The 14,134-nt window shown below is 44.1% G+C and overlaps 1 protein-coding gene across 3 annotated transcripts in view; it reads right to left on the reverse strand.

The window, feature by feature from the left end:
* fbxl16 (F-box and leucine-rich repeat protein 16) overlaps positions 1 to 13,911 on the reverse strand; it is a 31,440-nt gene extending 17,529 nt beyond the window's left edge. The window contains exons 1-2 of one of the 3 annotated variants that reach the window (XR_012982605.1): positions 4,039 to 4,604; positions 2,042 to 2,705 (exon numbers count right to left, since the gene is read on the reverse strand). Coding sequence is in view for 2 of the 3 variants with exons in the window: in XM_076266207.1 (XP_076122322.1) it covers positions 2,042 to 2,698 (657 nt within the window). In the remaining variant the exon portion in view is untranslated. Of the gene's footprint in view, positions 1 to 2,041; positions 2,706 to 4,038; positions 4,605 to 13,597 lie in introns of those variants that run through there. The other 2 variants (XM_076266207.1, XM_076266208.1) reach the window with 2 other exon arrangements.
* Between the last annotated feature and the right edge of the window lie 223 nt (positions 13,912 to 14,134).

Raw genomic sequence — 14,134 nt, forward strand, 5'->3', positions numbered from 1 at the left:
TCATCACAGCCTCCCAGGAATTCTGATTCTGACCTACATCACGTGATTGGCTGGGACAGCCAATCAAACGAGGTCACAAGATACCACGAACCCCAGTTAACAAGACTGATAGAAAAAAAAAGGTCATCCATTTTTTTCCAAGATTCAGTCACTTAGCAACAGCAAGCCATTAAGGTTCATTTAGTTCAGGGTTGTAACACTTCCTGATTGTGGGACCAGTTGGCACAGCACCGTGCTGTTTGGCCCACAGACAGTGACCAACAACAGGGACACTCGGACAACAGGGCTGTAAATAAGCAGGGATGGCCCAGCCTCGTGAAACACACTGGCGGCATCGGCCTGTGGTCACAACTGAAAACAAACATTCCGGAAAACAAACAGCTCTTGTAACCAACTGGGGTGACATTCAACAACCACTGCTCTGTCAGTCTCTCTCTCGCTGGTAGTCTTCCTCTGCTGACATGAGTCACGTGGACTATACGCGGCCCACCAAGGAGGGACACTGTCCCTATAAAATCCACAGAGCTGAGCACTTCTGTGTATCTTCAACATGACACACACACACACACACACACACACACACACACACACATGCAAACACACACACACACACTCATCATCTCTTAACAATTCCAGCATTCTCCATGGCAACACAAGCCCTTTCCTAGAATAGCTATTGCACAGAGGCATGTACGTACGCTCTTCTGACAGTGACAGATTTTCATTTTTTTCATGTTTGTTACAAATAAGATAATACAGTGAAGGCTACACTAGATCAACTGGAGAATTACCAAAATTGTACGAACCTATTAGTTAGTAGCCTACTAACAGAGTAAAATGTATTTGTTCTATTTTCCTTTCCAAACCACAGACGTAACGAAAGACAAGGATAAAGCATACTCAACTCTGGCCCTGTTATTACATGTATTTTTTTGAGACACTTCTGTCTGAGAAGTATATCTTTTGCATAAGATACTGTAGCAGAATATAATACTGAGACAGTGAATAGTGGCCTTAAAAACAGTGGACATGCTTAGTCATGTCATATATGTGACTTTCATGTTTTGGCATTGCGGTTATTTGGCTAGTTTCTAGACCAAGTATACTTGCGTATACAAGGAATTTGGTCTCTGCATTTATCCCATCCGTGAATTAGTGAACACACAGAGCACACAGTGAACACACAGTGAGGTAAAGCACACACTAACCCGGAGCAGTGAGCTGCCTTGCTACAGCGACGCTCGGGGAGCAGCGAGGGGGTTAGGTGCCTTGCTCATGGGCACTTTAGCCGTTCCTACTGGTCGGGGATCGAACCGCCAACCCTTGGTTATAAGCCCGAAGGCCTAACCAGTTAGGCCATGACTGCCCCTATATATTTGACTATACCGTTAAATAAACCACGTCCACACACAGAGTGTTCAATATTAGCAAATAACATTGTATTCATAGATCATGATTGAGTTCATGAGTGCAGAGATCATTGAGTACAAAATGCAAGTGGATCTTTGCTGAGTGGTCTATCTATTTATATTCAGACACATTCACTTAATGTTTGCCAAACACACATTTTCACTGGGACAGAGTAATACTCTAAGAGGTTTCAGCAATGTTTTGAAGGGCCCTTCCAGCCATTTGGTGTCATTCCAAGGGCACTTTTCCAGGGCCTCACCATACACTGTTGGGCTACTGACAATCACATGCGCAATGGAATGAGGGTGAGGACATGAAAATGAGGCTATTGAAATGAGAACATTCTGGATGTCAAGCATACAAGAACACAATGGAGAACATTCTTGTATTTGTAATGTACTGTATATGCGACATCTACAAAGGCATCAAACTGCCTCTGGATCTGATAGGGACATGGACGTCAGGATAATTATCATATTATAGGACCTAAGTGGTTTGATTTTACTACATTTTATTAAAATCATTCTATAATTCATGAAAGCATTTCTGAGTGCAAATATCATCTATGTATGATCTAAATAAATGAAAGAAACACAAACAAATCCTTGTGACACATGAATGTAGTGGTTACCTCGAGTCCTGCATCCGTGATGGTTGACCTCTTCAGGCTGACAGACTTAACACCTTTCTTCGACAGGGGATAGTTGTCGATGAACTCACAAATGTCCAAGTCGGAGACCCCCACCAAACAAAAGGACTGGAAACCCCGCAGCGCAAACGCCTGCAAGCTGACAAACTCCTTCTCCCCGTTGGGCAGGAGTGTGTACAGTTCCTTGGCGTGCAGGATGGGCGTCACGCCTTCCCAGAACTTAGGCTGGTAGAGCACTTTCCGCCACGTCTTGCACACCTGGGCCAAGATGCACTTCTCGGCCGTGGTGAAGTACCACAGTAGCCGGTTGAGCACCTTCTCGTCCAGCACCAGCTGCCGCTCCATCAGGGGCTTGGGGAACTGCCGCAACGGGGGCTTCATGGCCGTTAGGGGGCTAGTGTCCAGGTCTGGTCCCAGCAGCGAGGCTGCCGTGGGCAGGGGCTCCAGGTGGTAGGGCAGGCTGGGTGGAGGCAGGATGGTGGGTACCGAGGAGGACTGGCACAGGCGGTTCTTGGCAGCGGGGGTCCCTTTGGTGATACTGGCAGAGCCTAGGCCATTGGGCTGGGGGGGCAGCTTGACCATGCCGTTCCGCGTTACGCAAGGAGACTTGAGGTCAGTGGGAGTGGACATGTTCAGCATTGGGAGCCTGTCGGTGGAGGGACACACACACACACACACACACACACCAGGTTAAATCACAGTACCAGAGTATCCAGAATGACAATCCATAATGTATCCATAATGACAAGCAATAAACTGCAATTTTCTTAACACAAACACACTACGAGGACCAATCAAACAGCTGGGTATAACTGGGTTGTATTCAAAAGAGTAGTGTTAAATATGCCATCCTTAGCTATAAAGAATCAGTCTAATGTCTGAAATGTAGCTAATTAAAAATAGCTTCAAGACAACACATTTTGAAACTTCTGAAATGCTTATTGGACTATAATGTCTCCACCTTCTCACAGACACACAATTCAGGCTAAGGCTACTGTCTCTGTTTGTGTTACATTCAATAACACTGACAAAAATAAATAAATAATTATATAAATAAAAGCAAGATGATAAAAAAGACTCTTTGTTTGGTGTCACTGTAGTGTGCCGGTGGAACTATTAAAAATGCATATGCAATTATGTAACAGTCTGTGTAAGCCATTTAAAGGGCACAGTTTTTGGACCAAAAGAACATACGCTGGGTGCTGCAAATAGGCTATATATGAATCTGTCTACAATTATGGCACTCTCACCAATGCATCAAAACAAAGTAGGAGAGCTCACAGATATTGCTCATAAAACCATTTATCAAGATGTGTAGTCCTGCAGACAATGCATTTTTCGTTTTTGTTCGAAGACATCACTTCCCGACTATCCCTTACTGCATGTACACTGGATCTAATGATAGCCAAAGATAGGATAAGCAAGCGAAATTACATAATAGCGCTACAGCGGCACTGGTCTGAATAAAAATAATTTTCGTACTGTAGCCTTGCAAAATCTGCTGAATTCAGGTTAAGAAATAGTTCGAAATCGGCTCCATCCATTGTGTTCTGCATTATAGACCTACAATGTCTATTCAAACGCAACCCGTGAAACAGAGCCAGTAGCCTACGAACAACATCGAAGATGGTGAGAGCACATTTTTAAAATGAATTCAGCTTTTAGAGGGAGAGAAAGCACCTCGTCCAGCAAAAGCGGTGGGTATTGTTACAAAAATAGATACAGTGTAGCCTAAACTGCCACCTTGCGTGTCTAAAACAGGGATACTCAGATGCGCGTTAGGTTACAACCAAATCATCAATGATGCTTCTTTCAATATAACAAATAATCATGAAATAAATGTATAGCGAACAAGTCGATGGGTCACTGAAGCGAAAATGTCAAGCAGCCGCAGGCTGTTAGCCCAACAATAACCGATAGATGAATGGCAGATCCTCGAACCAGCACAACAGAGATGGTGTATCCGCATAGCACCTTACCTTAAACCGAACCCGACGCTTGTCGTGTAGGCTGTGGCTGATGCTCTATTCGCTCGATATCACTATTTTATCTGCATCCACAAAGGTCGACTGTATGATTTCGGGAGGCTATAAACGTCGTTGTGATGATAGCACAAGCTATTGGAGAAACGGTCGTCTGGGCTAGCTAGATACAGTAGCCCATTTTATTGAGAAAATGGCATAGCCAAGGCTACCGTAACCGCGGACAAACCCGATGCTTAGGCTAGATATCAATGTGTTATCAAAAAAAGAAAATATCCTAAAATATCACCGAAACGCATAGCCCATGTCATCATTCTATGCACTAATTTCGCTTACTTTCATTCATGTGTAGGCTAGGCGATGGTGTTGGGGTCTGCCTGTTTTTGGGTGCACCTATACGCCTGAAATTGGGCGTCGAGAGTAGAGCCCACCACAACAACCCACAGAACTGAATTGACACTGGTTATCCAGACTCGTCGTCATGTTTTCAGACAGATGTTCAATTCCTGGTATCCACAGTGCTGTATTCCCACTAATACAGCAGCACTCCATATTTGGGCTTCCGTCTTAGCCTACGTCCAATGACAATTTTCTCACACGTGTTTTTTTCCTCCTCTGTGATCTCTCTTGTTCCCTATCTGTAGTCTTACAGAAATAACATCCGATTTAAATGAGCGGAAAAAAACATTGCTGTAAAATCCCCTGGTCAATGGAGATATCATATTTCAGCGAAGACGGTGCCCCAAGCACTCATATTCAAAACGCCTATTGTTTTTGTACAACATGCATGAGGCAAAAATACCAGAGACGTGAGATGCCGCTGTTTAAAATGAAAATATGAAGATATTCTGGTTCTTTGCCGTCTATGGCTGCTAAAGTCGACTCTCGAGTCTAACATAGGCTACATACTTAAAGAACATTGTATTCCATTACCAAACAGGTTATTGTTGTGTTCAGCCCTGAGGTAGCCTACTAAATTATAGACTGACAGTTTTGGTACAGAGTGATATTGGCCAATATAGTAGCCTAATAGTCAGTTATGACATGGAGTTGCCTGGGATACTGCCAGGTCCACCTTAAAAAGTCTGTGCAGGTGTGCGTGCTCTGTGCACGAAAGACACTGCTGGAAAATGTCAATGAGATCTCTCTCTCTCCCTCAGCCTCAATTTCCTGAATAAGCCCTCCAGAGAGTCTATCACCACTAAACAAAACACTGCAAGCAAAGCAAGGATCCTCTTCACATAAAAAGCAGTACATGCAGCATGTTAGAGTTGGTAGGTAAACACAAGCAGGCAGAGAGGCTTTATGGTATTTTGGGCCCCCACTGTCGACTTCAAGGCAGCACTGCCTGGAAGGCACGCAAGGGTTAGGGTTAGATGCCTTGAAGACAACAGTGGCCGTGATGCCTTAAAGTCGACGGTGAGGGCCCAAAAGACCATGAAGCGGCAAAGAGAGTGCACAGAGCTAAAACAGCAGTAATACTGCTGATAGATAGATAGACAGACAGATTGATTGATTGATTGATTGATTGATGAATGGATATTACATAAGAAACAACATTATGGGAAAATTATCAGAAATCAATCTAACATGTCATAGCCTATATAATCGCAGCAGGTCACTGTTACCATAGTAGGCTAACTGGTAAAACCTTCAGAATATGCATCAAAAATCACCTCCAGTCCAGAAGAATTCAGGCTGCTGAATCTACATATATATATACATTTTATGTCATTTTTGGTACTGGTAATTGCACATCATTACAGCAAATCAGGACAAGACATTCCCATATGGCATCACGTACACATTCAATAAATGTTTTTCATAAGTGGGAATGAGGTAAAAGTAAAACTTTTCACCTCAGCTCAGTAAGGTAAACATATAAGTAATGACCTGAGGTATCACTCTAATATGCAAATCAAAGTAGTATAATAATCTCCTCAGGTATACTTTGCATGTTGCATACAACAAATCAGGCCAACAAAAGCCTTTTTCTAATCCGAGTTGGTGCTCCCACTGTCTTCACACAAGTTGTGCTGTCATCCAGTCCAATGACTCAACAAGATAAGACTGAACACTTCCTAGTTCTCTCCCCTCTGCATAAGGAACTGCCATGGCTGTGTGTGGATACCGCCAGTTACACACCCTCCTGCCTCTCTCCTCTCCTGTCCTTTCAGCGGTTTGAGGAACAAGGGCATGCAGGGGAGGGAAGGAGGAGGAGGAGAGGGAGGAAGTTGTGTGTTGCTCAGCGCAAGTGTCTCAGGGCTGCTGGGACAGCGAGGAATAGCACTGCAACTTCAGCACCAAGGAGAGCTGCTGAGGAGGGGTAGGCCCTCACACCGGGTGTGCAGAGAGTCAGGCGAGCTTAAAGGTGTGGGTTTTTGAACATTCTAACATAAGATTCCGTTCCGCAACAATTCAAGGTTTCTAAAATTCTATGTTGAATTCAATGAACCTAGATATTCTTTAGAACACTCATTTTCCAACATTCCTGTCACGCCGGTGTGACGGTACACCTTTAAGGGTTAAGCAAGACTCACATGGAGAAAAAAACAAAAAAAGCATGTTTGAGCAGGACAAAGAGCTACAACAGCATCTGCCACGCAGAAAACAGAGAGAAAACAGGGGAAGATGATCCACAACCAATCTATCAGATCATGCAAATTACCACCAGGGTACTGTTACTATGTAATAGCTATATGACAACTTCAGAATATGCATCATGATCACATCTAGTCCACTCATCTCATTTCAGTACATTCAGGAAGCAGAACAGGAAATGGAGGAGTCACCCAGTGTATGTCTGTTAGACGCTTACAGCACCACAACAAGGACTGTGGACCAGACTGAAAATGATCAATATTTCATCACAATGCTTTGATGTCATGGCATCATTTCCGGAAAGCTTCCTGGTGTGATGTAGTGGTACGCATGGTTGCCATCATTTCTGGTGAGGAAAGACACAAGGGGTGATGGCAAGGGCATCTAAGTCAAAGTTAGGAGTTGAGAGGGGAGTGCTAGATTCGTCTGACATGAAAATGGAGGGGGTCTGAGTGGTTCTGACAAGAGAAAAATGTGCTCGCCTCTCGGACAGATTTTGATGGATATTGTGCCTTCCTGGAGGCATGCCAGCTAGACGCAGCCATGGCCCAGAGACAATCTCCTATCCATATGCCATCTTCATGTCATCCATTTGAGGTAACATATATATATATATATATATATATATATATATATTACGCAGACTGCATATTAAGTAGAGGTAGCAATGCACTTTTGTTCTCTGGGGCAGCTACATTGGACGTTTTTTTGACAGAGAAGCTGTCACCAGGGCCACGCATAGTGTGAGGTGGCAGATGGGAGAGGCTGTGTCCCTCACCCAATTGGACACAGGGTGATCTTCATTCAGCTTTTCATACAAAGTTCAAACCTGTCACTTTTTTTTTCTTTTTTTTTTTTAAACAGCAAACAGTTTTATACACTGTATAATAGCAGTGTCACACTAGGCGGAGGAAAGTGGGGGACGATTTCAAAGACCCTGTACTGACAGAGGGCCCTCATAGAACATGTTGACCAGCATTATTATTATTATTGGGGGGGGTCAACATTTCTAGCACCACCCCTCATCACACAAGACAGTGTGAGCACATGGGTTATACTTTTTCCAATAAATGAAGGCTAGTGTCTGCTGTGTATATGTTATGGTGAATCAACTAAATCATTTGTGTGGTACCTTAGCCTTTATACTGCAGTATCCACAGTGCCAAGGGTGATGTATTGGACATGCAAGTCAGAGCATCAAACTTATACGCATGCATGACACAATTACTTTCTAAATTAACCACATTCGGTCAAAGTCACCAAAGCGTCTGTTGGGAGCGTCTCTTTCAGCCTCTCCAGTGTTCCAATGTTCAGACAATAACATGGCAGAGTGTGATAGTGATATTAACCCAGCGCTACGTTACTCCTCTGCACTCTACATGTTTGGGCATGGAGGGACTAGAGATGTTGTCACGGGGGGTGGGGGATGGGGGTGGTAAGCAAAACAGAGGCTGGGTACAGATAAACAATTTGGGAGAAAATATCTGGAAGCGCTTGGAGCCCAGGAGAGACGGTATGGCTGTCATCCAGATGGGGGACGCGGGGGAGGGGAGACGATGGGATGGGATGGGCTGGGCAACAGGAGAGGACAGGGGATGGACAAAATGACCTCTTTAAGAATTGGGGGAAGGGGGGATCTTGGAGCAACACAAGACTGCATTTTGGTGCAATTGGTTTTAAAGATTTCTAAATAAAAAACAACTGTATGCTGCTCATGTCTTTTTTGTATGTGTATCTGTATGTAAGTTTGTGTGTGTTTGGGTGTGTGTCTGTGTGTGTGTGTGTGTGTGTCTGTGTAATCTTTGTATGTGTGTGTGTGTGTGTGTGTTTGCTCTGTGTAGTGTGTTTGGGTCTGATAGTGGACTGAGAGGATTTAAACTTTCTGAAGACTTCTGTTGTGTAGTATTCACTCCTGTGGAATAAAAAAAATGTAAGCCTGGGAAAAAACCAAGCAGCCTTTTGTCATCCCCAAACCTCTGGCTTGAGTTAGTCAAGCCACTGATTTATAGGAGGAGAAAGCCCAGGCTGTTATCCACATTGTTGTTTGCTGTTTTTCAAACATTCACTGCCCAAAGAGAGGGGCGGGATACATCAATGGCGAACCCCTTATGAAACCCAGCTGTGATGACCAACGGCGCATACGTGCCACACCATACATCCCGACGACCATCCCTACAGTAACTGCTCAGACTTTCACTACTGTCTATTTTATTCATTTAGCACACATTTATCCAAAGCGACTTACTGTATGTGAATTATACTACAAGGACCATTGTCCCCAGAGCAACTCTGGGTTAAGTGCCTTGCCCAAGGACACAAGGGTGGAAACTGGGAATTGAACCCACAACTTCGCAGGCTACTGCAAACTAGCCCAGCTCCTCAGCCACTATGCTACCACCACCCTAGTGCAAATCACGCTAGTGAACCCCAAAGCCAACCCCTGCTAAGGATCATGCCGGAGTGGCCCTCAGGATAGTCAGACATAGGCCGACTCTGTATGTATGAAAGCAGTAGGCAAGCAAGGCAGACATGGTGCCATGGGCTTGGGTGCAGCAGTACCAGCAGGCCTCGGGACACGCTTGTCCTTAACTCCCACTCTGCTATTTTTCCTCTATCAGTTGTCTGGCTGGAGAGCTTCACTATGGCCATAGCTCTTCAGTTAAGAGCCTGCTAGTCTGTCAAAAAAAAAGCAAGGCACTGTGTTGTCGTCGATGTGAAGTGTTTTTCTTTACAGTGAATGTAATGCTGTACTCGAGTTCTATTAATCCAGTGTCGCCATCAAAGCGTAGTGAATCTCTCTCAGTCAAGCTGACTGAGCGTCTCTCTGTGTGATGAATGAAGGAGCCGTTTCTGAGCTGACCAAATGTTTTGCTCTTTTGTTCTGTGTAGCTTCTCGTTGCCTCCTATACAGAGCTTCTCCCCAGTCTCTGTCACTATATCCCAACAGCAGTCACGCCCTCCTTCCCTCCCTCCAGACTGGAAAACCAATCGATAGCCCACCACACATCCGTCACCCTGAAGGGAACATGGTATTAATAACCAATCTCTCAATAATGGGTCATTTAGGCATTTCAGCATGAGATATGAGATGTATCAAACAACAACCATGTTAGTGGCCTTCTGGTCTGATCAAACTTAAAATAGTCGAAGCAGGGACTCTACATAGAGGGACTCTAGTGACCATGCAGCGTTCTGGGACCTGAACTAAACTGGATTCTGGTGCCTTGGCTTAAGAGCAGAGCTCCAGATACACACACATCTTTCTTTTACAGTGCTCCTTCATGTGTTTCTATTTCATTCAATGGGCTTTTTTCTCAGTCATCCAGTTCACCTTGGCTTCATTGCAACTCCTTGGCAATGAGTTCACAGTCAGGATTTTTGCACTTATTGGTGAGTGGACAATCTACTGCCACAAGCACTTTAAGGTACTCAAAATTAGTTAAGTATTTGGATTTGGATTGAGAACATTTTGTACAAGTCCAAAAAATAGTAATGTTACTTAAAGCTAAGGCTTTCCTCTTAGTATTTATTAGATCATAGACAGAAATAGCTTGGAACACCTGCATTTGTTTATGTATACCTGTAGATCTATAACCCACCACTGATCAGGATAAAGCAGGATCTGGTAGGCTACTACTCACAAAGACAGAGTTAACATGTCATGTAAACAAAAGAGTATGCCTGTTTCAAAACAACCCCCCTGTTGCTGACTCTTCATTTGCAGCCATGATGTGATAGGGATTTTTAGAGGCTAAATCCAGAAGAGGCCCCTTTGGCCCAGCTATTTATCCAAATCCCCCTCTGCTCTAGGTAGTTCCACTCTCCTCCCTCATTAGAGTCAGCATCACAAGCTATCATTGCGCTTTCACAAATCAGCTGCAGATAGAGAATGGGCATTGACCTGAATAAACAAGGGCAGGCCCATGGCCATTTTATTTTTACATATTGTGACACACATCCATATTTTTTTTTGGTTGTCAACATAGAAACAAAGCAGCATAGAAACAATCCTACATAAAGCTTCTTGTGTATGTGTGTGTGTGTGTGTGTGTGTGTGTGTGCGCCTGAGATACGCATTCATCCAGCCCTCCACATGTCACGTTATCTCCAACAAGGGGTTGCGTCTCCCATCAGCAGCGAGAGCAGGCCGTACCAGTGGAGAGGCCTGAAACGGCATTAATTAAATGTTTCTGGAGGTCTTGGCAGGGCTGAGCGGCAGACCAGAGCCCAGAGGAGAGGCAGCAAAGGATTGGCTTTGCAAAGCCCCTCTCTCTCTCTCTCTCTCTCTCTTTCTTTCTTTCTCTCGCTCTTTTTCACTCTCTCTCCCACTCTCTCCCCCACTCTCTCTTTCTCCCCCTCTTTCTCTCCCCCCCCCACTCTCTCTCTCTTTCTCTCCCCCTCAGCCACTTTGCAATCCCTTTTATCCTGCCTACAGGGCCGGCCTACTTACCCGCGTTTGCTGGCTTTACGGACGGACCATGGGCCCTTGCAACAACAAACCACGTGGGGAGGGAGAACGGATAGATGGACCGGCGACTGGTGCTGTCGCAGGACAGATGCGCACTGTGTCACACAACGAGCATGTGCTGATGTTGGAAGAGTCAAAGGGAGGGGGGTGACAAATTGGGTTTTGGGGTGGGTGCGATGGTCTGGACTTGGCAGTGAACTCTTAGAAAGGATTTACACTTTCAAAGCATTCCCACAATCTAGCCTTCTTCTTGGAGAGGGAAAGTGGCTTAAGCAAACTTCTGAGACTCGTTGGCATTTGAAGTTTAAGAGAGGAAGAGCAATCTAGAAGTTAGATGAAGTTCTCAGGAAACTCCTGGGAAGTGGAACGTTTTTGGGTTTTTTTGTCTGTTAAGTTTATTTTAAAAGGATGTGGGTCAGAGCTGCCAAAGGGCACAGTGATATAAGTAGAAAAGCATCAAAACGTTCTGTCAATAGTGCCTATGTTATAACATATAATAACTTTCTGGTATGGGAAATAAAAAAAAATGGAAGAATACGTGACAAATGTGGAGAATAGGTGTGCTTAAAAACACAGGTGAGATCAAAGAGAAGAGGAAAGCCCCAGTGCTGGAGTTAATATTTGGTTCTGATGGTTGGAACCATTATCTAAAGCATACAGAGACGCTCAACTCACAACAAAGAAGATAAATAATCCATGAGGGAAACGTTTAAGCAGCAGAGAAGTGTCAAAGCTGCCTCTAAATTAGCCTACCAGAGCCATCAGGAAACTTCAGGCATGTCACACACCTGTCTGGGCTCCGACTCAGCTTGCCAGAAACAGAGACAGCAGCAGTCTTCTATCTATCTATCTATCTATCTATCTATCTATCCATCCATCTATTTATCCATCTATCTATACACTATTTATGTGTGTGTGTCAGCTGTTATATGTCTATCTGTCTATCTACATGTACCTATCAATCGTTTCCATACATTTATCTGTCTATTTACTTCGCACATTGTAACTGACGAACACAGCACTGTTACTGTAAATACAGGCGAGCACACTATGGATGAGGTGCAAGTCGTAACACACCCACTCCATGCAAGACACCAATAGGGCACTCAACTTACAGTAATCGGGCATGGCCCTTACAGTAACACTAAGTTCCCTTTCCCTCCCCTCTGAAGTACATGATCTGCTGTCTGAGGCAGAGGGTTCCACAACAAGGAGGGGATAATAGAGACTTCTTTCCTGAGGCCTGAGGGGGGGTGGCGATGACAGGGTGTCCTATTAACTTTGCCATGCATGGATGGAGGCCTGTATGCTACTGTATTAGAGAGAGAAAGAGGATTGTGTGACATATATACACCACAAAGACCATGAACCTCAGGCATAGCCGAGTGGTGCATGTAGAGGCTACTTTTTGTATTCTCTTACTCTCTGTTGCTTTCATTACTGTAACTCGGTTGCTTTTCCTTTTCCTTAATTCAGATTAGAATGGTAATCAACTCTATTTCCATAAATCTGCTAAAGGTTTTAAGGGGGAGCTTATCCAGTGACAAGGCCTGCTAAAGACAACGAATGCTCTTAGCCACCGGAGGAGGGGGGAGGAAGAGAGACAGTCACTACTAAAAAAGAAGTTATGGAAATTTTACATCTGTCAGTCATTTGTGTAACTTCTGAGGTGCAGACTACTACCTATAGGCCTACCATTGACCAAGCCATGCCAATAACAAACTTTAATACTTGGACGTGCTTGGAGTGTCCAGGCCAGGCATTTGTAGTCGAAACACAGAAGCAGCCATGGGATACAAGTAAAATAATACTTTCCCACTTCTAAAATGAATGACAAAAGAGGGCTGATTAGATATTCAGTGTAGGCCTAATGATGTTAGGCCCACTACAATAATGTTACACATTGATACAGTGTAAAACAACAGCCTACATAGCAATGCAGTGGTATCAGATATCTAAAGAACTCGCACAACAACAATGTTAGTCTTGGGATATATTTAGACTCATTGGTTACTTATTTTACTTTCGCCGAACGCTTATCCTTGCATTTTAGAAGCAGAGATTACGTCATTTTGAAGATGTTCAAGTAGGCTAATGTTTGCATTCCTTGCAGCCCCGACGCAGCTTGCGGAGACTGACAGAAGACACAAAGACGTGCATACTCAGTTAAGCAGTCATAATATTGGCAGCAACAGACGTAGCCTTTTCTTAAATCGGAGATATTGATCACCTTCTCTCATCATAGTGTGTTCCCGAGAGGCAGTAGGTGTAACCCGTAAATATTCTCCGCTCTGCAGCTGTAAGCTAACGCTACCGAAAATTCGTTTAACAAGTCTTTAACGTCATCGGCATTTGGCCGGGCAGGGTTGTTGGTCGACTGTACAAGACGAAACGTCCTAGCCATGCAGTCGCACCGAATTACACATTCAGCAAGCAGCATGTTTACTTCATTGGCAACACTAAACAAAATGTTATGGTTTCACTTACCTTTCGTATGCAGATCACGCAACCATTAATCCATGATCGGTCAAATAACACAATCTAGCGTGATCACGTTTTCCCCAGCGTTGCAGAGCGCATGAGGGAAAATAAATAAATAAAATTGCAGCCCTGCCCGTTATTTCCTTGCGGAGGCGAGAATAAAATATTCAGTTCTTGCCACAGAAGCATAAAACCAAGTCAATATCAGCGACTGATATATACATTAGTTGATGCAGATAGCGTAAGATGTGTTTAACAGAGCCAATAATGTAACCTATAATAGCGGCATCTATGTCTATTCATTCGGTTTATTTTACACAAAGCTTGCCTCCCACTCTCTCTCTTTCTCTCTGGCACACATGCACACGCACACAAAACAGACCAAACCCATTTAAAGAGATACGAGCGGCTATATCAATAATGCATCGCTTTGGGCTGTTGAGCATTGAATTGCAATCTTTTTAAGCGTTGTGGATAACTCCGGCGAGAGAAAGGATGAGGGCCTGTGTATCGTTATATAAGAGGGTATTTACAGAATGTTAC

This window comes from Alosa pseudoharengus, unplaced genomic scaffold, assembly GCF_046254945.1.
Source record: "Alosa pseudoharengus isolate Yale_2024_CS ecotype anadromous, Long Island Sound unplaced genomic scaffold, YU_APseudo_1.1 YU_APseudo_1.1_scf_4, whole genome shotgun sequence".
Lineage (NCBI taxonomy): Eukaryota > Metazoa > Chordata > Actinopteri > Clupeiformes > Clupeidae > Alosa > Alosa pseudoharengus.